General features: G+C 43.5%; 2 protein-coding genes across 2 annotated transcripts; both read left to right on the top strand.

The window, feature by feature from the left end:
* Positions 1-3,897, top strand: LOC107187001 (aminoacylase-1-like). The gene is made up of 5 exons (XM_015574990.1): positions 1-136; positions 1,685-1,854; positions 1,934-2,437; positions 2,661-2,951; positions 3,060-3,897. Exons 1-5 carry the CDS (start codon positions 40-42, stop codon positions 3,201-3,203), a joined length of 1,206 nt encoding a protein of 401 aa, XP_015430476.1. The 5' UTR covers positions 1-39; the 3' UTR covers positions 3,204-3,897.
* A 651-nt stretch (positions 3,898-4,548) lies between these two features.
* On the top strand, positions 4,549-22,574 carry LOC107187009. Its single transcript, XM_015574997.1, has 4 exons — positions 4,549-4,908; positions 19,181-19,484; positions 20,008-20,724; positions 21,737-22,574. The coding sequence occupies exons 2-4, from the start codon at positions 19,189-19,191 to the stop codon at positions 22,404-22,406; spliced, it is 1,683 nt and encodes a 560-aa protein (XP_015430483.1). The 5' UTR covers positions 4,549-4,908; positions 19,181-19,188; the 3' UTR covers positions 22,407-22,574.
* The last annotated feature ends 1,394 nt before the right edge of the window (positions 22,575-23,968 follow it).

The following is a 23,968-nucleotide window of genomic DNA, read 5'->3' as shown; positions in this document are numbered from 1 at the left end:
TCCGACGCGGCGATTCACCAGGCACCCATCCGTCACGCAATGTCCCCGTCGTCCCAGGCTCAGCTGGACGCAACAGCTGTAGAAAATTTTCGCGAGTACCTGCGTATACCGTCCGTCCAGCCGGACATCGACTACAGTGAGTACTATTCTTTATCCTATTTTTCATAGTTTCCAACGAACATCTCGACTGAAATTGTCATATCGTATCATGCACGGTGAAAATCGTGTGCACTGCGTACACCGGAGCGAATGGGGTCGGGTCCCTCGTTTCCTCGTTAAGCGAATTACGTTTACAGGCACGTCCATGTACGCTTCCTGAGCTCCCGCGTCACTTTAAAATCCGTGATCATTGTACACTGTGATTTTAATGCATTTTTATTCCTTGGAACAGCGTAAAGTTTCATGAAGCAGTTAACGAGCTGTTTTTGTGTCTACTTGGAACTCTTAAGGTAGAATTCTCAACAGATGTGTTTCATTACAGTATATTCGTGAATTTGTGACAGTTTCAATGGGGTACATTCGCAATCTAACGGTGAATCAGACCTAAACACCTGAACAATATTCGTGGATCTTAATTTAAAAAAAAAAAAATTTGTGGTTTATGTATGTGCGTGTTCGTTGTGTTTGCATATGCATGTGCAATAAAGTCGTATAATTTTTGTTGTATCGTATCAGGGGAGCCAGCGAACGTTTCGATCTCTCCCAGCAACAGAGGTTCGTAGCGTCGAAGACGCTATCCAGCCATTGCCATGCCCCACCCTGCCTGGCGAAATTTTATTTTTATTTTTGCATTTCCTTTTACTTCCTCGAGACGTGAGTGGGGCTCGTAACGGGCCGGCGAAGTTTCTCGAGCTTGGGTGCAGTTGGAAAAGAATTTTGTAAATTAGACCAACCAGCAACGAGCCGTGGGTGACCTAAATCACTACACAGTGGGTCACGTAGGTGTTCGAGACGTTTGCAGCGTGGATTCAACGGTGATTTACGGAGGAACTGTTTTTTTTCGTTTCCATTCTGAAGTGTTTTTCGTAGGCTTCAAGACTTTTACAGCTGATTGCTTCTGTTGCGTCAGATTTTCGGGAGATAAGGGTTCATGGTGAAAAACAAAACCAAGTTTGGAGCAACATATATTTTAAAAACGTCTATTTACATATGGAAAAACTAATATTCATTGTTACACAATTATTTACAAAAATAGATCTATGTAGTGGTATTTTCTTCTTTCCATTTGTTTCTCAATGCTCCCATGCTTTCTTTGATTCTTCTTGTGTGGATGCTGCTGAAAAGCTTCCTAATTTCAAGTCCTACAAAAATACCTTGCCTCTTATTTTGTATTCATTCGATTTTAAGAAACATGACAATGCTAACTGCAAAGGCAAGCTGCTATTATAAATTCACGATGATTGAATGTCTGCTTGTAAATTATGAATATTCTTTGATAAGATTGAAATTCCGAGCTTTGCACATGATAAGATAAAGTACAATAGCTCCTTACATGTGAAACGACATGCCTCTTATCTGATAATACTTCAAGTTGTACATCATGTGTCAATATTTGTACATGACTTGTACATTTTCTGTATCATCTTGTACTCCAGAGATAACTACCCTTAATAGCTAACTAGGAAAAACACATATAATTATTTTTCCACTTGAGATAATACTAACTTGGAATTCTTTTTTACAGATGACTGTGTCAACTTCCTGCGCAAACAAGCCAAGTCCCTTGACTTGCCCGTTAAAGTCTACTATGCCCACCCAAACAAACCAATTGTGGTTCTCACATGGGTAGGCACGAATCCAATGGAAACATCGATTCTTCTGAACAGTCATATGGATGTTGTGCCTGTCTTTGAAGTAAGTATATTAATGTTAAAATTAAAGAATTGTGAAGATATCACATGACACACGGTATTAATGGAAATGAAACGTTCAGGAGAAATGGACGTATCCGCCGTTCAGCGCTCACATGGACGAGCAAGGGAACATTTATGCCCGTGGCAGTCAGGACATGAAATGCGTCGGAATACAGTACCTGGAAGCGATACGTCGAATGAAACTGGCTGGACAACAGTTGAAGAGAACGATCCACGTTTCGTTCGTGCCTGACGAAGAGATCGGTGGGGTTCTTGGCATGAAAGATTTCGTGCACACCAAGGACTTCCAGGATCTGAATGTTGGTTTCGCGCTGGACGAAGGTGTAGCCTCACCTGAGGAATGTTTCTACATGTTCTACGGCGAGAGATCCATCTGGCATGTAGAAATCGAGTGTAATGGCACTCCTGGACATGGATCCCTTCTGTTGGACAACACGGCTGGCGAAAAGATCAGAGTGATAATTGACCGTTTCATGGACTTGAGAACGAAAGAAAAAAAAAAGATGGCAAATCCTAAACTCCTTCCTGGTGATGTTACATCTATTAACTTAACGCAGTTGAAGGTAGATATTTGTTTGAAATTCCTTTCAGAAACGATACTGAATTACTTAGAAATTGTTCTTTCTGTATGTCTGTACCCTTAGAAAAATTATACTTCGCAGTAAGTATTTTGATAGATTCACACATATTTATTAACATGATCTCAACATAAGTACTGTCAATATGATACAATGCAAGGGTAATGTACTGCGAAATGCTAATCTTTTTATGTTATATTCTTTTTAGGGTGGCATACAAACGAACGTTGTACCAACCACGTTGTCTGCTGTCTTCGACATTCGTCTGGATCCTTCTGTTGATCACGATGAGTTCGAAGCGATGATCAAGACATGGTGTCAGGAAGCTGGTGAAAATGTTACGTACTCGTTTGAACAAAAGAATCCGAAAATCGAGAACACGAAGCTAGATGACAGTAATCCTTATTGGGTTGCTTTTAAGAAGACCTGCGACGATTTGGGAATAACTTTGCAGATTGGAATCTTCCCCGGTGGAACAGACAGTCGCTATGTGCGAGAAGTACGTATCTTTTCACTCCAATTTGTTTGCATCAATGTTAAAAGAAACTTGATATAAAGGTACACGATACAATTCCCAAAAGTAAAGTTCCCTTCATTTGTGTTCCAGGTCGGAATTCCAGCGATTGGTTTTTCACCCATGAACAAAACGAAAATTCTCCTCCACGATCACGACGAGTATTTGAACAAAGATACCTACTTGAAAGGCATTGAAATATACATGAACATAATACCAGCGGTGGCCGACGTTTAAACGGCCAATGAACTGAATGAAAATACGTCCACAGTGTCTTGAACGAACCAAAGCTATAAGATAAAAAGCGATAAAAGCATCAACAGTAGATAAAGAGCAAAGGGGAAAGGTTGAATGAGAAACAACATATTAATATATGTCGTTAAAATATTAATATCTGAAGCTGAAATATTCCAGATAGAGTTTTAAGAACGTTGTAGAAAGTTCAGAGTTTATAATCGTTAAATATACAATTTAATTGCTTGTTACAAGAAGATGGAAACCTACAATCGTATATTAAGTAACAGGCGAATTGGGTAACAGTAAGTTGAAAGAAAAAAAAAGATTGTCCACTAAATAACGAAAACATTGATGGGACCGTTTGAACAAATTCAGAGAAGGTATATCAAGAAAATAGTATTTATCGAATATTTTTTGCGACTCTTTTAAGTCGAGGTGTTTTAATTGTACAAAAAGAAGCTGGTTGAGATTCAATTTTCTAAGTCAAAAACAACACACTTTAGTAATAGAGACTCAAGTGCCATGCTAAATCAACGAATTATTGTAAAAATTTTATACACTTGTTTATATGTAATTGTTTCATTCTTTTTTAAATCATATATATTTTATGGAAACTGCCACAACGGTGAGTGATCCGTGGTAATTATATATATTTTTATTCAGAGTTCAAACAAATATAATGGAAGGATGTAGATATGGGAACACGTCTATTGACCTCGGTGGTATCGGAAAGTTAACGTTACGTATGATTTACTGCGAAAAAACAGACTCCCCGCGGCGATTTCGAGCAATCCCGGTAGAAAAACAGTGTAGTAGACGTGTGTGTGACCGGGAAAGATTTTCTCGCGGCAAACTCGTGTAAATCTGTTCGCGCGTGTCTACATTCCCGCCATTATCGCGGTGGTTCATTCTTGAACGAAGCTGCCGTACTCCCCTCCAGCGAAACCATGGACTCGTCCGGTGTCTACGATCCTTCGTGTCAATCAGTCCTGCTCTCCAGTTGCCAAAGTTAAAGTGTGTTTCGACGGGAAACGATTCGAAAAAATTCCGACAATATTTTCGATCGACTCCCTATACAAAATAACACGACCGCGAGCCACCGTGACGGGTTTTCTCGGGCGTAGCTTGGGTTCGGCCATTTTGGAGTGGGGAAGGTTAGGGCGAAAACACGGGTGTGTTTCTGTCAATCGAGCGGCGCGTACCAAGGCCGGTGCACACGGGATCTCGGGGTTATTCGTAGCGAACGATCGGAAAAATTTCTCTCTGTCTCTCTCTGCTCGCGACAAAATACACTCGGGTGGTGTTCGTCGAATCAAACGCGATAGAGAAGAAAGGGAAGAAAAAAAATCCCGTCGCCTGTGGCCATCCCTTTTGTCGGCCATGTGCATCGTCGTTGCATCGTTCAAAGTGTCCTCGCGAATCCCGGCCGGCCGGCCAATAGGCGCGCACTCGACGGTGTCACGTGACCGGACCGGGCCAATGAACGCGTAGGGATTTGAAATCGTGCGTGGTCTTTGTTCACACGAGCCAGCCGTGTCAACGTTACTTCACAGTTCCGTAAAGGGGGCCCCCGTGTCTCGGTGTTCCGTTCATGCATGGTGCGCCGCGCTGCCGAAAATCCGCGCGAGTCCCAACCGTGAAATATATGTGTGAAAGTGGTGTTACGACAGGAGGACGACGTGCTTCAAGGATCGTCGAACACACGGTAAGTGATCGTGCACGTTTTATCAGACGCCCTGTACCGCGATTCTCGCCGTGAAAATTCTGGTTAGAGAGAGAAAAAAAACATTCTACGAACCGCTTGCCACCGGCCCGCCATATACCCGAAACGAAGTGACTCGAGCGGTAGTGTACATGGTATATACATATATATCCTCGAAGGGGGGCGATCCGCGATGCTAACTTCATTTTTTCTCTCTCTGTTGTCCCTTTTGTTTTTCCATTTTACGCCTCGTTTACGTACCGTACTACGACGCATTCGTGAGTTCACGTCAGTTCTGTTTTTGTTTACTCGATGTTTCCCACACACACAGTATACATGAACAGTAATCGGATCTGAAAGATGTGTATCGAAAAAAATTTTTTTTTTTTTCTACATTACCGGTATTTTGTTACGATATTGTATATATCTCGCGATATTCGTACGTTTGCCGCGCTTTGTGGATCGTGAGAGGGATACGAGCTGTGTGTGTGTGTGTGTGCTTGGGACATCACCATGGCGATTATTCCGTCGAGCGTACGCGAGAATAAACAATCCGACGGCGTCGACCGGCCACGGACACGCAGCCGTGCGACGAATCGAACCTCTGAATGAGTGATTCATTGCTGGGTATAGCTAGCCGCCGAGAGGGACGTATGTGTGGACGTTCGTAACGTACGTAACGTGTAACTTTCGGCGGGAAGAGAGCAGCGCATCCATCGCGCGGAAACCTTATCCGATATAATATGCGTTTCCGGTGGCCGAGAGAGAGAAAGACAGCTATTGTTTTTTCTGCTCGAGATATGGGGTTAGCCGAGGCGCCTCATGTTTCGATTTCGAATGATAGAATATGGCAGGATTACACGGCGTTTCGTAGACATTCTTTTTTCGTGAACCCCAAAGGATAAATGCAGACTCGCTAGTCAATGAACGAATGTTTCTTTTTTTACGGAGCCGAAAATTCATATAGTGAGATCCGAATAAATTAGTTATCGATTTCTGGAAGTAGAACTCTTGAGTTTTTTTTACATCGTTTAAAATTATTAAAAATTATAAATTAGTATGGGACCACTGTTTACTTCGGGAGTGTTCTCGTCGACAAACGGAACATTTTTAGGGAGATCCGTTCCAGGTGAACTGTTATTTAACAACGGTGCATAGAATAAAATTTTTAAAATGGCGCCCGGTGGGAAGTACGACAGGAATGATGGGATTTACATTATTTTGGAATACCATTCTTTCAATTTTAACTTTTTAAATATTTTTTCAGCAATCGTTGGTTTTACAACTCCCGGCTCGATGTTACAACATTTACGACAGGAACATATTTTCAGTGACGGGTCTAGTCATTGAAGAGCGATCAGTGGTCGAACTTTACGATTCTTTTCACCGTCGATTTATTGTGCACAATATCTGTTCCGGAATTTCGCCTGAAATTATCCTAGCCGAAATGGCAGCGGGTAATCGATATGGCAACGGACTAAGGAAAGGGGAGGGGGTACGGAGGAGATAATTAAAGGAGCCCATTTTCAACCGGGGATTAGGATCCACGGTTCTCCTTGTGATGTCGATTCCCTCGGTTTAGGGAGCCAGCGCCTCCAGTCGTTTCGAGGAATTATAATCGATTCCCATCGTAATTTTTCGTGTCCTCTAACGGTGCATCGTTCCACGCAAGATTTATTGGTTTTCCAAACGCCCCTTCCCGGAAGGGACGTTTTTCGAAAATGTTGCGAATAACGAGCGACAGAAGGGGAAAGGATGGGGGGAAGAGAGAGGCCCCTCGAGCCACTCGTCGAGCATCACCGCCATGAAAGCTATTGACCGTGGGAAATTTCTGGGAACCCTACCCCTCGCCATATGCCCACCGCAGGAAATATTTGACGCGGGCTCGAGCGAAATCAGAGAGCCCGGAGAATTTTATTTCGAATTTACGGACAAGCATTTATTTATTTATTTGTTTTTGAAATATCCGAGGGACTTTTAACCTTCATCGGGAGAGCTTTAGAGGCTCTTGGTATAGAATACCTGTAATTAATCATTCTAAAATAGGTATTTTATTTATTCTAATTCGGTTTATTTATTTAGAATTATATTTAAAATAATTAGTTAGGATTATATTCTAAATAAAATATTATTTTAAATTAAATTTTTAATTATTTATCATATACATTCGTTATTGTGAAATAACACAAGTACAGAATAGCTGAAATCGATGATTTTAGAATATTTTATTTCTGAATTAAATTTCTGATTATTCACGGTCCATTTGATCCTCAGAAGATTTGATCCAAGAATTCTGAGTTAGTCACGAATGAATTATTTGTCACGCAAACGCGCTGCTGGATTTCTTGTCTTCTTTATTATTTTTTTTTTTTTTGTTCGTGCCGCCCAGCGAAGAAAAGTCGATTCTTCGGCGTTGAATCAATGGCGCATGGTTCGACTACCGGGGGCCCTTTTGTGGTCGTATTTTTCTTTCTTCCTCGTGCCGTTGAATGTCGAGGCTCCAGGAAACGTAATAATTGGACATTTTGAGGTTCGCCTTCCTTCGATCGAGAACCCTTGTCTTACCGTGGGAAATACTAGGAGCGAACCAACAAATTTATATTAACATTCAATTATTATTTTTTTTTCAAACAACCATTTTCGATTCTTTGTTTATGTCAAATAATTTACATTATTTCATATTTTCGATTGAAAACGTAACTGGGTCAAAAAAGATTCAAATTTATCGTATGCCAATTGAGGTATAACTTTTTTTTCCTTTTTAACGATTTCGAAATCGACACAGTAAATATGAACATTATTCGTTTTCATTGAGCCGAAGTGAAACACCATGTTTATGGTATTAATATTTAATATTTTAGAAGTAAATATACGGATGCAATGTATATAGAATTCCTTTCGTTTCTGGGAAACTATCAGCCAACAAAGTAATACTGCAGACGTCAAGAAAATCGTGAGGCAAGGGGTTAAATATCTTATGAAAATAGATTCTAGCATAATTTTACGGATGTTGCGGCCCAACAATGGGCCTCTACTCTCTACGCTCCTACTCCTCCATCCTTTTGCTGTTTATCGAAGGATCGTTCGAGGTGAGCATTTAATTCGCACAATTGTTCCGTAACGAATGCCCAGGCGATGTTCTATGTGTGTGTCTCTGTCGGGACGAGTTAGAAAGTCCGCCTGTCGGAAGACGGTGGAAAGGGAGCCGTAAAAAAAGTTTGGTAAATTACGCTCTCCCTTGACGCGGGGGAGGGGGGGGGGCTTAAGCTGCGTCTCCACTATATAGCATAACATGTTGCATAGCAAAGTTATAAAACTTGTTAGAGAAAAAAAATGTTATATAACATGATGTTACGTAACTGTCTCTTCGTGTTATATAGGAATTTATATGTTATCCATCAAGTGTTATGCCATTATGAATAATAATGAGATGCGAAATGTTATGCAAACTTGTTATAGACTTGTCCAAAACGTATAATCTTGTAATAAGTTATGAAAATGTGTCGTATAGCAAGGTTATACAACTAAGTTTCTTCAAAACCAAGAAATTCAACAATTCGGTCACTCATTGGTTAGTTTACCCTATTACGCTTTTTTAAACAACAATTTTTCTTCTCAATCCTCGGGTTCCTATGACCGGTCAATGGTGACCCATCGAGGAATACAAGTTTAAACCATTCGGACAGTACCGAAATAACTATTTAACGTGTTGTAGCTTATGGGTCATCATTGACCCGGTCACCGGCATCGTCGAGTCTGTACTCGAAGGATGTAAATCACGTTTGATGGTGTCACAGTCATCCCAAAAACCTTGGTATTCCTTTCCGTTCGACGATCGTTCCCTTTGTAAACTCTGATAATGTTCAGGGACAGAGTATTCAAGCGTGTAACGGTCGTTCCCGCGCCCAAAATTTCAAACGTGTTAACGGTCGTTCCCGCTGAAAGCTTTCCTGCTGTCATTTTTTCTTTCTTTTTCTATATATATATACCTCTTTCAAAGGTTTCACCGCGTAATTATCCCGCCCCGAAATTCGTGTTTCAATTTTCTAAAGGGGCCGTTGTGTATCGCGGTCGGATCTAATCGAGATTTCGGATCGATCCTCTTCGGTCCCGGCACGCAACAAAACTTACGTGTGTGCCCAGAGAAAACAGCGCGCTTTTGTTGAGTATCTGTCTGGTATTATGTAAAATTGCGTGCCATTTAGTTTGAACACGCGACATTTTTCGAATTGCGCCAGAATCGAAGATCATTTAACCTTCAGAAGACGGACATTTTTGATAATCGAATAGACCCTCATGAAAATCTCAATTTTTCGCGCAAGTCTATTCTCCTAGTTTGAAAATATTACCAACTGGTGTGAACGTCGCCATCTTGTCTAACGTATTCTCTTCGAACATTATCCACCGAGTCGATTCTCCATCTCGTGGATGTCTCAATTAACGAAGCAGGGTCACTGAAAATTCGTACAATTATACGTAGAGACGAGTCTGGTCGAGATTAATTAATCCCGATCCGTCGTGGCGACGGAGGCTCGTAATTGCGAGGACAAACCGTCATCGTGAAGAGGGGACACATTTTTTCGCGCCAATTTACCCACACTAGGCTCGCGCCGCGGCCCACGTGTACGTTTCCGCGTTCGATCCTCTCACTCCCGAAATGTCCCGCCTATACAGGGTGTCTCATATAAGTGTGACCCCTTCGAAAGTTTTTTTTTTTCTGGAAACGTCATTTTTTGTAACTAAATAACAAGTGATTAACTTTTCAGTATCAACTACAGTTCCATAAGGATCGTATTAAAAAAGAAGTTTTTATAAAATTCCTTTTTCAATAATTCCATCGTTGACCTTGTAATTTTTTTATAGCAATCGAAAGTTAAAGCTTTTTAGAATGTTCTGGTAAATTTTTAACTAGATTTATAATTATTAAACATTTGCGTGAGCCACCTTATCGTTAGACACATGAGCTGTCCGTAAAGCGTGTCAGGAAGGAGGAACAAACTCGGTTGAGTTTTCAAACGGCCTGCGGCTGGCAAGAACCGAGCCTTTCCCCCCCTCCACTTCACCTCCAGACAGCGTAGTGTGTGTACGTGAGGCGGCTGGGCGCACACACTCTCGCGGCTCCTCGTAGCAAACATCGGTCGAGACCGCCCCGGCTGGGTATATCAGATCGATACTCGGGGCGAAAAGCACGGGTAGAGGGGCCGCCCCCCGTGCCACACGGTTGGTCCATCGCGAGATCCGGAGAGCGCACAGGCTCCCCCTCTTGCAACCCCGGACGAAATTCGAGCGATTCAGTCGCGCCGATATTGCTCTGTTATTCTCCATCTTTAACTACACTTTTTTTTTTTCGATTACGATACGAGAATTTTGTCACCATTTTGATCTTTACGATCTTGAAATATTTTCGTGTATAGATAGTCCCGGGTCTGTTTGGACCCTGAATATATTTTGGAATTTGTATCTTGGAGAATTGCTCTTCTTTGTATTCGGCCTAGTGTAATCCATTGGATTGTTATAAGCTGGCAATATAGATGAATCTTTTTAAAACTTGGGTCGCAATAGACCCAGGCATAGTCTTAATAGAATCCGACAATTAAGGAATCAGGAATTAAGAAGTGGGAAAGCAGAATTTGGAAGTAGGAATTAGGACTTAGGACTTTGCAACCGATTGGAGTCGATCTTTGTAATTGGAATTGGAGGAATTTGTGGAAAATCTAGGGAAACTCGATCGAATTGTTTGCAGAGCTATGTACCCGATTTGCATACAAAACACGCCAGATACAGCACTGGGGGACGGTGCTCCTAGACTCCGAGTCCAGGTTCACGAACATCATCGGCGGAAACGTGTATTCCCTTGGAGGAAGTGGTCGGTAAGGTACCATGGGAAAAGATGCGTCACGCGATGCCTCCCGTGTCCTCGCGACCGTGAAACCATCGGTTCGACGTATGCACGTTTTACACGTTCATACACACCCCTCCCCTCTGCACCGAAACGTCGGTTTACTCTCCTGGAACGTTAACAGGCCCGTGACCGTAACGTTCTCCCGCCTTCACGGAGTCCGCGAAACGAAATTGTTAAATCCTCGAAATAATTAACGGGGAACGAATTTCGTCTCGAGTTTCAGCGTGTTTTCCGGCCTCCAATCTTGGTAAATCAATTGTCGAAAAATACGTCAGAAACGTGCTGACCATTTTCGTCCTAGGACCTACGGTTCTCGAGATGATCCACTTGGGAGCAACCGAGGATAAGGGTTTTCACTTGTATGTGATTTTTTCGAAAACGGTAGGTCGTACAAGAAAATTTCATAGAACGTTTTCGTTGTGGTTTTTCATTCTGCAACACATGGTCTGGCCGTTGAAGCGGTTTGACGGAGGGTTCTCGGGGAAAAAAGGCATAAATTGGCAGGAAGCGTCCAGGGACGAGAAAGCCCCGGGCGATTGGCCCGCCACGTTAAGAATTCGTGCGGCTACCTGCCGGGAAAGACTTCCGCCCGTTCGTCACGTTTCGAGTCGTCTTTCTTACCTGCCGGTAATGGCAGTTTCGTGAAGAAAGGGACAGCAGGGTTTACACCTGTACCTGAAAACACGGTAAAAACCTGACCCAGCTTGGGTTGTATATATTCGTTCCAGCAGGGGGGTGGAGGGGATGGGGGAATTTTCCCTTTTCTTGGGTCCGCTTGTTGGGAAAGAAACCTGCTTCCAAGAATGGCACGCAGGAACAATGGGGGACGGAGTTAGGAAGGCATAAATTTGAAAACGGCCATATCGTTCCCGGTACGACGGTCCATGTCTCGTTAATTATTTCGTTCGAAAGTTCAACGGTGGCGAATTTTTCAGGGGTTGTGTGATGTTCCATCGATGGCTAGATTAGAGTCGAAGGTCGAATTTCCATCATCGGTAGAGGAGAAGGGTCGAAGCAAGAGGGGTGACAGACCCTACGCAAGAAAATCCAGGTGCAGACACAGCCCCACGATGATATTTACCGCAGCTGACTGTGGACGAGGTTGCACAATAACGTGAAGGTATTCCCCTGCCATGTTAAGCTAAAGGTGCCATTTTTTTTCGTCACGAAAATCGTTACTTCGATCGAATAGATGAACCTCGAATCCAAAAAGTCTCAGAATATATCACATTAGAATGATAGGTGAAAACTACCATTTTTTTTTTTTTTTTTTCATTTTTTACTTTCATCGCGAAACATCCTATATTGTTAGTTCGATCAAATATATGAACTTGTCTCAGAATTATCACGTTGGCATAATCAGTGAAAAGTACCATTTTCGTTCGAGTCCATGTAAAATCGCCCGACGTTACGTCACGGTATTTCGTTGTACGCGATGATATACTTATATAAAGTTGGTGACTCCCCTTTTTTTTTTTTTTTTTTTTTTTTTTCATAACATAAATGGCCTCAACTGGGGTCCAGTAATCGTGTCACCGGTGTTGGGCCCACCAACGGGCCCCTCGAAACCGTGGCCTCGTCGTTAGCGAGATACGACCGTAGAAAAGTCCATTTATTAGACGAAACACGATTCACATTCGACTCACTTCATAAAGGCCCCTTGGTTCCGCGCGATTCAAACCGGTTCTCCGGCCGCGATCACAAAGAGAACCCAGCGTTTTAAGCGCACGCGAGGCCTACCACCGTCGTCCGATCGGGCCCCGACTTGTGGCTTCCCTCCTTGTTTCCATGAAAAAAAAGACGCTCATTTTCCAACCGTACGTCCATTCTGTTATTTTTTTGCTACGAAATAAATTAAAGTATGTCGAGATAGCATCGCTGTTTGTCGTGTATTGGGGATACTAAATTATCCTACATTACGCGAGCAATTAGAGTGTAAATGTACCCCGTAAGTGTCATGAGAGTGGAAATATGATCTACTACGAAGAAGGCTTGTGCGTTATCCAGAATAAATTATTCGAAAAATAATCGTTAATTATCTTGCTCGATCTAATACTTATTCGGAGAATTTCGTGACCCGGCCATAGGCACACAGGGATTAATCCAAATATAACATACACCCAGTGGTGAAGATAACAGCTGGACAATAATCGAGAGGAGTCTGTATTTTACGTTTCGGTAGAAGTCCCTGGTAGGAATCATTCGAGCGAGGGTGCATGCATTTCCACGAACGTTGGAAACAGATTCCTCTCGATTATTGTCCGGCTTGTCCTACAAGATTATTGTCCAGGCGTCATCCCCTCACCTCGAGCAAAAACAAAAAACGAATTTACGAGGGTCTGAAGCATTTCTCCCTACAAGATTATTGTCCTGGCGCGGTCCCGAGTTCGGGACAATAATCGAGAGAAGTCTGTAATAGTCGCAACAGGGCGTGAACGCGCGCATTGTTTCCCGGTTAAAAGGGTTAAATAGAGGCCCACAACTCTACTAGACATTGTTACCAACAATCGACGAGAGATTTCCCTTTCACCGCGTTCGCCGCCTGGCTTTTGTAACAGTGTGTGCGCGCGCGCATTTGGCCACAGGGCGCAGCAGCTGTGCGCGCCTCTTGGAACACCTGACGAAACGTCCGCGGCTGGGAGATGGGACCGATAAACGGGCCTGGCCGATGAGAAAGGGGCAAGGGAAAAATACGCTTTCTTCCGACTTTCAGCAACGGACCCAAAATTATCCGTCGAATAGGTATTTTGGTTAGTCGGGAGTTCAGTAGACATTCTTGCATTTTGTATAATACACAATTATTAACGTATATCACTGCTCAAACTCTGTCCTATTTGTATTCTCTTTTGAGCCCCCGTGTGCCTGTGGCCGAGTCACAGGTGACCCGTTCGTGAATACAATCGCCAAAGTGTTTGTGTTCTGTTCGGAAAAATTATACAGGGTGTCCCAATATAGTTGTAAGTCCTTGAAAGGGGTGCTTCGAAACATTTTTTTTTCCTTAGCGAAAAACTGCTCCGTGGTGCTAAGGAAAAAATTGTTTCAAATGACCCCAGGAATCACCCGTTTCGAGGACTTACAACTATTTTGGGACATCCTGTAGAATATTTAGTCTTCGTGTCTGATGTCCAATGTGGCCAGGAAGGCAATCGTAAGAATTATTTGAACGCCCCAGAAGGGAGGAGGTTGGTCCTGGGTCCAAAGAAGAGTCATGAAGTCCTCGATCGGTCAAGATAAGTTAATTCTGAATCGAGAAGCCTTGGGTACAGTTCGGACTAGGACGAAATAGAGGTAGCAGAGGAGAGCGTCTCTAGGGAGGACCCTTTTATGTCCCGCGAAGGATTTCAGGTTGAATAGGCTGCTGCCCGGGGTCGTCCAAGGATCGTTTGTCGCTCGAGGGGACCCTTCTCGGAACTCGAGCTGAAGAGGAGCCAACCGGGTACAGGAAGGGGGGGGTGGAAAGATTATCCTGTTGCATGAACCAGATACAATTTTCGGGGCCCTCTGTCTTTCCAGCAGATGGCCACCTGCAGAGTAAAAGCCCATTTATTTTATCCTGAAATATCGATGAACAATTCGATTATTGGGCCTAAAGGGGTCTTTCCACATAGTGTGTTTGACCTATCAGAGAATTCTCGTTTTTTTTTTTTAGAGTGTTTCGTAGGCTAGATACTTTCTTTAATACTGGTTGATTCAAGTGAAAATCAATGTTTTCGATTTTAAAAGTTCAATCAGGAAACTGAAATCCCATCGTCTTCGGCCAGTTGGGGTCACATAAATGGTGTCTTGGGTATACCCACTCTTTTTTTTCTGCTCTTAACTCGGTCATCGGACAAAATCGATTATTCCCGTCTTGATTTTGGCTGGTGGTCGAATTTCTCGCGTTTCTGGGACGACCACCGACTGAACCCGGTCGTTTTCTCGTCGGGAACGATCATTTGATACCCCCCGCGCGATATTATTACGACAGGGCAAGCCGAGCATTCTTTTTCAAGGTCCGTTTCGCCTGTGTGCGTCCCTCGCGGTCAAGTTTTCGCCAAAGACATTGAACGGCGGCCCCAGGGCCGTAACTGGAAAGCTTACAGATTGGGATGATCATTGTTCTTCGATCGTAAGGCCGCGTCCGCCGAATGCTGGGTCACTATCGATCCGTACGTGAAATTTTATTACACGTACTTTCAAATTAGATTAAATCCATAATGCATGTGATATCTAGGGAATACATTCTCTTCTCTGTATTTGTAATACAAACACGGGTCAAAGATGACCCGCCCACCGGCGGGGCGAAAATTAAACAGCACGTCCAACGTTGTATTATTTGTAGATAGTATGCGTCAGTGCTTGCAGTCCCCGTCTCGCTTGCTAATCGGTCTTTCAACTCGCGAAACCAGGCACGGACAACAACCTTGGGTCCTTGGCCGCTTTATTTTCGTCTGTTTTTGAGTCTGGCATCGTCGTCGCGTCGGCCGCCAGAAACGTACGTTTCACGCGAGCTCGCGATCCGCCAGCCCCCCGCGCAGACAGAGACGTCTGGTCGCTTGCATCAAACGTCTGGCCTGTTTTTCCTTCCTGCCTTCATCCGAGAGCTTCCTGCTGCTCGTTTTTTTTTTCTTCTTTACCCATACCCCCTCTGGCCCCGACTGGAATTTCCATTCAGTGTGTAATTTATCTCTCCCGAGACGCGCCCGCGCGCAGGATTTTCGGCGCCGTTATTTAGAACCGGACAGATGGAAACGCTTGAATGTATATACTTCGAGGCAAAATGGAATGCACAGATATCGTGTACATGCATCTCTAACCATTTGCTGCGGCAATTAGGGTCACTGCAGCGCCAGATCGGGTGGAGGGTTCTTGGGGTCTCAGGGCCCTTGATTTATGTCCAAAAAATAATTGAATGAAACTTCATTTACTATTTCCCTTTTGAAATACTTGGGAATTACACTAAATGTAGTTCCTGCTGAGCAAACGGTTAAATGATATTTAACTTTATTTAGAATTAAATTTCAATGTTTGAAGACTCTATTTTATTGTACGTTTTATTAGAAAAACTCCAAGCCGTTTTTCAAGCAAAGGGACCCTCGAAGGTTTGATGGCCGCAGGTCCCAAGAATTTTAATCCTGCCCTGCTAGGAAGTGTCATTCTGATGTCTTATTAATTAACTTAATTCTTAATTCAAGTTGGCTCACTGTCCGCCATTTTGTTTTTCTCTATAAACAGTGCTTCTCCCCTAAATCGTCAGTCTTACGGGTGTATTGCATCGCTCATCCGGGAATATTAGATCCCGTATCGTGAGAACCTATCGTATATAAAGCACGGTGGCGGGCTTCTCACGACGCGAACGAAGGGGTAATTGGAGACCGTCGTTACGCTCCGATCGCGACGTGTATCCATTGCGATTACTAGTCCGTGAAAACAGCACCCGGGTTCGCGGCTGCAGCGAGTCAGGAACCGTTCGGTTTACACGAGTAGACGATTCAGGCGAGTCAAGATCATCGTGGATTTTATTTCCCTCAGCCGTCGAAAAACGGATCCTCGAGATTCGACGAAAACTTACGTCTCGATAGGGCTCTCGCAAGATCCTGTCATTTGGCTGGCTCGAAGCAGCGTTTAATTAGCGGACAATTCTCCAAATACAGTGATTCCTCGATGAACGCGACACGAGTGTACCCAATCAAAACAGAGCAAACAGAAGCTAGCAGAGGCTCGGTTTCGGACAAGAAACAAATTTATTAGGGGCTAAAAACGTTTCCAGTTTCGAGTGGACCCGAGTACGTCGCACTCATCGAGGCATTACTGTAGGATCGTCTGGTTTGCTTTAGGTGATGTTCAGACGACATTTAGAGAGGCACCAGGTGACACGAGGAGATATCGTCCCGTGAGAGCCATTTGCAGCGCACTCTTGGCCCAGTCGTAAAATTTCGAGTGTTAAAATTTCTCCTAACACCAACGCATCCAAAATTTCAATACATTAAAAAAGAATCTTAGAATACCAAAATGAATCCAGGATCTCTTTCTCCCCAAAGAAGATTCATCCAGTATACGGAACGCCCAGAATAAACATCGTTTCTCCCTCGAGATCCGCGCTAGGAGAACAAAGGTGTAACGTTGAGGGGGGAGGGGGGGGGTGCAGTCATTAGCTCCACAGGATCATCGAGCGCCAGGCAAGGAGTCTCTGGGTTGGCGAGGGTACGGAGGGGATAGGACACATCACAGACGTGTTCGAAGAAACAGACGTGGAAAAAGGGTTGTCGGATAAAAACGCGTAGGAGAGAGAGACGGAGGGAACCGACCACGGGAGTCTACGGCAGTGGCCGAGGGCTCAGCGCGCGCGGAACCAAGAGAGGAAGGATCAAAGAGCGCAACGGTGGTACAGTGGTTCTTCCTTACGGGTCCGTTCGCCGCGAGAGCCACGGACAAGCACACGATCGGGTGGCGGAGGGCACGGAGGGGCGGGGCGGAAAGTATGAGGGGGCGGGGGTTCGGCGCGCGGAACGAAGAGGGAAGCCGTGGAATAGGTAAGAGCTCGCCTGGGAGGGAGTGGGGGGAGGCACGAGTGTGTCGTTGGTGTGGTGCGGGGCGAGGGAGGGAGGGGGAAATACTACGAGAGTCCACGCGCTTCTATAGTAAATCGACTATAGTACTATGAGTCAGTCACACCCACAAGCCGGTTGTGGGTTCAAGACCCTCGTTGCACGTTCGTGCACACTCTCGGTGTACGCACACATCGGCGCACGTTATATACCGTGTGGTGGTGCGCGTGATCACGAGGTCACCGCGTATATACGGACACGGTCGAGGAATCTATTGGCCTTGCCACAGGAAATTGTGAGGATGATCCTTTAAATAGGAGAAAGTCGTCGAGATTTTTCGTGGGATGAATTGGGGGGAAAATTGATTTTCGAAAATTCTAGGTAAATAAATATTGACTTCGGATAATATAAATTGTCGATAGAGGTACTGAGAGTGTACTGACTTCAGATTTTCGTGGATATTACCTTCGTAGACATGGAAAATAAAATTCTTTTTTTCTGTTATGATTTTTTTTTTTTTTTATTAAGAAGGGATAATTGTGTACCCTCGAATGGTGAGGTGGGTTTTAGGGTCGGATCCCATCCGAGATCTTTTTGGTATTTTTAGACGGGTAAAAAGAAGTTTGTATCTTGAACTTGTATTGTTGTTTATTTGTATAATAAAGAATAATAATTGAGTTATACAACACAAAGTAATATAAGTATTAAATGTTTACTAAATAATGAAAAATGTTTTAAAACGAGAATAATAAAAAATAGAGCGAGCACAGCATAAGAGAAACTATAACTTGGGTCGGATACGATCCGGACTTTACCATTAGAGAATTAAGAAGGAACAATATTAAGTTCTAGTAAATTATTTATCTAACTGTTTTTGCATTCAGTTTGCCTGTAGAATAGTATTCTATAAATAAAATTGTTAATGTCAAAGGTGCCATTTTGTTCAGTTTAAATAAACAACGTTTGTTTATGCATTGAATGTTATGGATTGCAAATATATCAGTCTCGACGGCGACGCGAATCACAGTATATACACGTTATTGCGGACCGTTGACTCCTGCAACCGCGTTTTCATTAGCGTACAACTCAGAGCCGCCTATACCCGCCGAGTTGCAAACTGCAGTTCGCGCAGGCTGAATATTAAAGTGGATAGAGAGGGGATGGGGGAGTCGTCCGTGTGAAAATGATCGATGAACACAGCAAGTTCTAATGAAACCGATATTTCGAGAGACCGACCCAATAAAGCAATTCTCATGAATACAGCAAACAGAGAGGGGCTCTTTGCAAAAGGATCCCCCTTTTTTTCTCATTTCAAGGATTATATTCCCTGAAAAATTCATTTTCCCCTTCACGTATGTACTGCAGAATCGAGAATAATATTTGTGTTCCAATATTTATAGCCTAACATCAGTGTTTGGGTAATATACAGGGTGTCCCCGAAATTTCTGGAATCTCCTTGAATTTTACCGAAAAATTGTGTCAGACAAAAGTTGAACTACGTTTACCTGCTTTTACCTTTTGTTTTGTAAATGAAACTATACCATTTTTGTTACGTTATTTATATTTTCTTTGTGACGTATTTATAGTCGTTGGATTTGTCGCTACTGGTTCTAATAAAAAAATGAAAAAGAAGGTAATAGAAGTAAAGAAATTCTGATTTACAAAAATTATGCACACTTAAGTATAGTTCAAGTTTTGTTTAACACAATTTTATGCGAAGTTCACACTTACGTGGGACACCCTGTATATTCCGAGACTCCAGAGCTTTTGTAGACAGACTCCTGACCCAAAGATTCTCCGTAGGAACCAAATTGGTCTCATCGGGGTGTGACTTTTAATTTTTCAGCCAGGTGAATGTTGGATACGGAGAGCAGGCACAGTACTGGGCTGGATCAGGGACCGTCAAGGGACCCCTGGCTCACGATGGATTACTACCTCGGCACAGACAGTCTGTCCCTCCAGGAGATGCTGGACGTGGACATTAAATGCGAGATCGAGGGCGTAATCGGCGGTCACCCTGAGTTGGGCTTCAATTTCACGGACATGTCCACCTTGGAGATGGACGACGATCCGATCGGTTGCCAGAACGATCTGAGCGGATGGTTCGGGTCCACCAGCTTGCTGAACGGGAACAGCAACAGCTCAAACAGGTGTTTACAAATTTCATTGTTAAACACATTATTATTGATAGACTTACTAGATAAACAGTTAAATCACAGTAGCCACATATATTCATGAAGAACAGCAAGAACTCTAATAAAATAGTGTGTCGCTTTCTTCTTTAACACTGATCTAGGGGTAAATTAACAGGCTTCTCATTTATAAGCACTGGAACTTAAATGTCTATTAACAGGCTACCAGTAATGTGTTAAATATAAGATTCAAATGTCTGGCACATCTGTCATTGGTAGATTCCAGCCTCACGATCACTAAGCATCCCTGAAACTTAGGTTATCTATAAGTGTCCAACTTCTGTCCAACTGTTGTTCTTCCCTTTACCCCTGATCTAAGGGTAAATTAATAGACTGCCAGTCAGTAATGTGTTACAAATAAGGTTCAGATGCCTGACACATCTGTCACTTGTAGCTCCTAACCTCACAATCATCAAGTATCCAAAGAATTTAGGTTATCTATACCTGTCCAACTTTTGACCAAGAGTGGTTATTGTTTCAGCAACTTCAATTTGGATCTGAGCGGCGGCGACGCTGCCTCCATAATGGTGAATCCGAATTCGGTGATGCCGCACATTGCGGTCCGTAGCCCGACGCCGAGCAACGCCAGGCGGCATTTCGCGTTCTCGCCGAAGAGGGACATCAAGGAGGAGAGGATCGACGTGGAGGACGACGACGAGGAGGACGAGAACGAGGCTGGCAGCTGCACCGAGAACGAGAACGACAACGAGCAAGAGCAGGACATCGAGAACGACACCGAGACCGAGCAGTACGAGAACGACATCACGGAAACGGAAGATGACACCGAGGACGAGCAGGAGATCGCGAAACCGGTGACGCCGACCAAGTCGAAAACGGTGGTCGCGATAACAACAGCGAAGACCACGTCACCGCAGTTCGCCAGGACCCCACAGACGACCACCCCGAAATTGAACGGTGTCCAGAGCATCAGGGTACAGAACTTCAAGGTGCTGCAAAGTCCGAGCCAAACGTCCCAACACTTACGGAAACAGATCTACAATAATAATGTACACGTCAGCCCGGGAACGACTGCCACGGTCGCAGCAGTGATGAAACGGGAGAAGGAGTTCGATCTGTCCGACTACGACGACAAGGCGTACCCTAAACCAGCGTACTCTTATTCCTGTCTGATCGCCATGGCGTTGAAGAACAGTCAGACCGGCTCTCTGCCCGTGTCAGAGATCTATAATTTCATGTGGTAAGTGTCCACAGAAGCCAGAGGAATAGAGTTGAAAAATCGGTAAATTTGGAAATCTTTAGCTGTGCCATTGGTGCAGCAAATGACCGGTATGTCGAGGCGTGTGGAATACAAGGTTAGGATCAAATGTTTCGAGTTTTGAGAGAAAAAAAGATGGAAGAAAACAGAGTCCCTTTGGAGGGGAGAGGGTTGAAGCGTGATTAATAGATTTTTGATACGCTGGCTGAACAATAGAAGCCTAAAAAAGATTTCTATTTGACGCGTTCGCTCGACCTATTCGCCTATTTTCGACCATTCGGTCGGCTGGGATACAAGGGGCTGGCCTCGAAGAGAGCCCTACGGTTGTTTAGCTCACGAAGGGGGAGAGAAAGTATTGTCGTCCCTTCTTTATTCCCAGGTTACACAGGGGGGGAAACTGCCATTTTGTATGGGGCTCTTGCACACACACGTACACACACACATAGCACCAGGTGCACGGCCAGATGAGTACAGTCCCCATAGAAAGTGCCACGCGCGGTTCTTTGTTTAACTAGCACGCCACGTTTCCTCACCCCTCTATCAGTACCTCTCAACTACCCCTTGTACCATTGTCGCCAATACTGTCGATTGAAAATTTCAAAATGTTATCAACAAATATTCAGAATATTATTAAGGATGTATCGGAGGTACAATCTTAGACAAAAGTCCATGAAATCGAGTCTTTCTGTTTACTCCTAGAAAAGTATTTTTCATTTTACAAATGTTTTTTCCAGCATTATTTACGTTTTTTTTAAATAATTGAGCCTAAACTTTTGACAGGGAAAATGTTCTGAATTCAAGTTTATAGCGTCAAATTTAAACAAAATTAAAAACATTATTCAGCGGTGCAGGTAAACAAATACTTGAAATAAATTTACCAAGTGGTAGGAGATCTTTCTCTTATGCCGCGGAAGACGAATTTTTACACCTTTAAAGGCCACCGTACGAAATTCTGTTTATTCAAGGCGACTAACTTAACATAACCTCTTTGCAGCGAGCATTTCCCGTACTTCAAAACGGCGCCGAACGGCTGGAAGAACTCGGTCAGGCATAATCTGTCTCTGAACAAGTGTTTCGAGAAGATCGAGAAGCCAGCTGGGAATGGGAACCAGAGGAAGGGCTGCCTGTGGGCGATAAATCCGGCGAAAGTGGCGAAAATGGACGAGGAGGTGCAGAAATGGTCCAGGAAGGATCCATTGGCTATCAAGAAAGCGATGATCTGTCCAGATCATTTGGAGCTCCTCGAAAGAGGCGAAATGAAGTATGCTGGCAGCGGGGACATGTCGGAGGAAACTGAAAGCTCGGGTGACGAGGCGGTCGAGGAGAGCACGACCTACGACGAGTCCGTTCACAGTCATATAGCTGCGAACTCTGTGACAGACAGTTACGACGAGAGCAGCCAGGACTGTGATATCGATATCGTGGAGCATCTGTACGACGAGATCGACATAGAGGACAATAAGGAGGCGTTGCACATGCAGCTGAACATCTCGAAGCAGGAAGCGTTCGAGTACGAGCTCAGCCCGAGCACGAAGAGGCAGAAGACGTTAACAGGAGCGATACAGGGAAATTACGTGTATCAACCAGTGACCACGTCCAGGAGAAAAACTCCTCTCTTACTGCGAGCTGGGGCTGGTAATGGCTCGTTCCTTAAGATAGATTGAACTCAGGCTCGGTTAAGTAAGACTCTTAAATTTCTAGTTTTATATATATATGTATATGTATCCATCGACATAACACGAGCCGGCGAGAACGTGAATCTATCTATAGGGAAAATAGAGAGGAAGACAGTTGACACCGTATGTATACGTTATGATCGTTAAGGAGATTCCTTAATGGAGGTGTCTGTCAGCCCCTTTTCTGTTCTGTTCAATGAATTTTCCGTACGGTTTGTCGTATACGTGTACATTTATCGATTTTCTGTCCACGTGTAAATAACACAATCGAGCAAATCTACGGAGCTGGAAGGACTCCTGTGCCTGTAGAAATACGACTTGTGGTCCAGGAGATCATCGAGAAGCTGCTTGGCCGTAATATAAATGTTATTTTACCACGAAGCTTGCACATTTTTTCTATTTTTGTACCGGAACATTCGATCATGATGTTATAATTTTTTACACCAAGGTCCGAACAGCTTCTGGACGAATCTTCACGAGTGGTTAGTCACAGGAGTCTTTCCTCGAGAGGAACAGGGGGGCGACATTTTACTTTACTTCTACATTCGGATGGAATGTAGCCGGTCTTTATCTTTTTATCTGTGACACTTTTACGACTATTGGTAATTGAGGGGCTTTGTACAAGAGGGCAACATGCGATAATACTATAAATTTACACCATCACTTTTTAGAAAAAGTAAGGTTAGGGCTTATTGATGGTGCAAGAAGCTAAAAACCGACATAGATGTGGCATCTGTAGCTTCTCCACTGGAGCCCCTCAATTCCAAAATAAGGAAAATATTTAAATCTGGTAACCGCAGTCGACAACATAACCTTTTGCATACTACAAACCACCATCCTATGGCGATTTGAAGTGACAGTTAAATGAAACGCATTTTCGGTTACCAGTTTTAGATTCCTGATCGGTGGATCCTCTGTCGTGGATGTGTTAAACTTTCGTTTTATTCATGAAATTCATAATCGCGCGTGTCAATTATTTTCCTCTCGGACATTGTCAGAGTTACACAATGTGCGCTGTTTCAAAACTTCTTCAGTTATTTTTTGTTTTAAATTGAAACATAGATACACAGCCCGGTACCTAGTGCTCCTCCAAAGGACACATTTTTTTTATACAGTTGACGAGAACTGGTTTTCCACGACTTCGAGAAAATAGTATATACATGGTCGTAGCTCGTGATCCGGACGAGGAGATTAAGAAAACAAAAAAATTGTACGAGTATAATGAAAAAGAGGAGCGTGTACGTTAGTGGTTTACTTTAAGGGTCGATAAGTATTTTGGTCAGCGTCTTGGCCAGACTGATGTATTATATACCTTTTTTTTTTTTTTTACACATTGCTGGACTACGAAGCAATTAATTGTAAATGTTTCCCGCGTTCTTTTGTATACCTGACGGATAAGTGAAATGAAGTTACTTAGACTTTCGCATATTAATATTAACGAGGACAAGTAGAGAGTACAAAAATCGCGACAGCTATAGGGGATGATCGGAATTTTGTAAAATTTTGTAGCATATACTAAATACAGTAGTAAAAAGGGGCGGTTGGGAATA

The sequence above is a fragment of the Dufourea novaeangliae genome, unplaced genomic scaffold (genome assembly GCF_001272555.1).
Source record: "Dufourea novaeangliae isolate 0120121106 unplaced genomic scaffold, ASM127255v1 scaffold96, whole genome shotgun sequence".
In the NCBI taxonomy this organism is placed as follows: Eukaryota; Metazoa; Arthropoda; class Insecta; order Hymenoptera; family Halictidae; genus Dufourea; species Dufourea novaeangliae.
This window is presented reverse-complemented; position numbering and strand designations above follow the sequence as displayed.

What these genes read in the sequence shown, in the direction of transcription:
- LOC107187001 (XM_015574990.1), top strand. Translation starts at nt 40, where the DNA reads ATGTCCCCGTCGTCCCAGGCTCAGCTGGACGCAACAGCTGTAGAAAAT. An exon ending in TTAACTTAACGCAGTTGAAG is followed by an intron (nt 2,438 to 2,660) that starts GTAGATATTTGT and finishes TATTCTTTTTAG; the next exon opens with GGTGGCATACAAACGAACGT. An exon ending in ACAGTCGCTATGTGCGAGAA is followed by an intron (nt 2,952 to 3,059) that starts GTACGTATCTTT and finishes TTTGTGTTCCAG; the next exon opens with GTCGGAATTCCAGCGATTGG.
- LOC107187009 (XM_015574997.1), top strand. Translation starts at nt 19,189, where the DNA reads ATGTTGGATACGGAGAGCAGGCACAGTACTGGGCTGGATCAGGGACCG. An exon ending in AACAGCAACAGCTCAAACAG is followed by an intron (nt 19,485 to 20,007) that starts GTGTTTACAAAT and finishes TTATTGTTTCAG; the next exon opens with CAACTTCAATTTGGATCTGA. An exon ending in GAGATCTATAATTTCATGTG is followed by an intron (nt 20,725 to 21,736) that starts GTAAGTGTCCAC and finishes ACCTCTTTGCAG; the next exon opens with CGAGCATTTCCCGTACTTCA.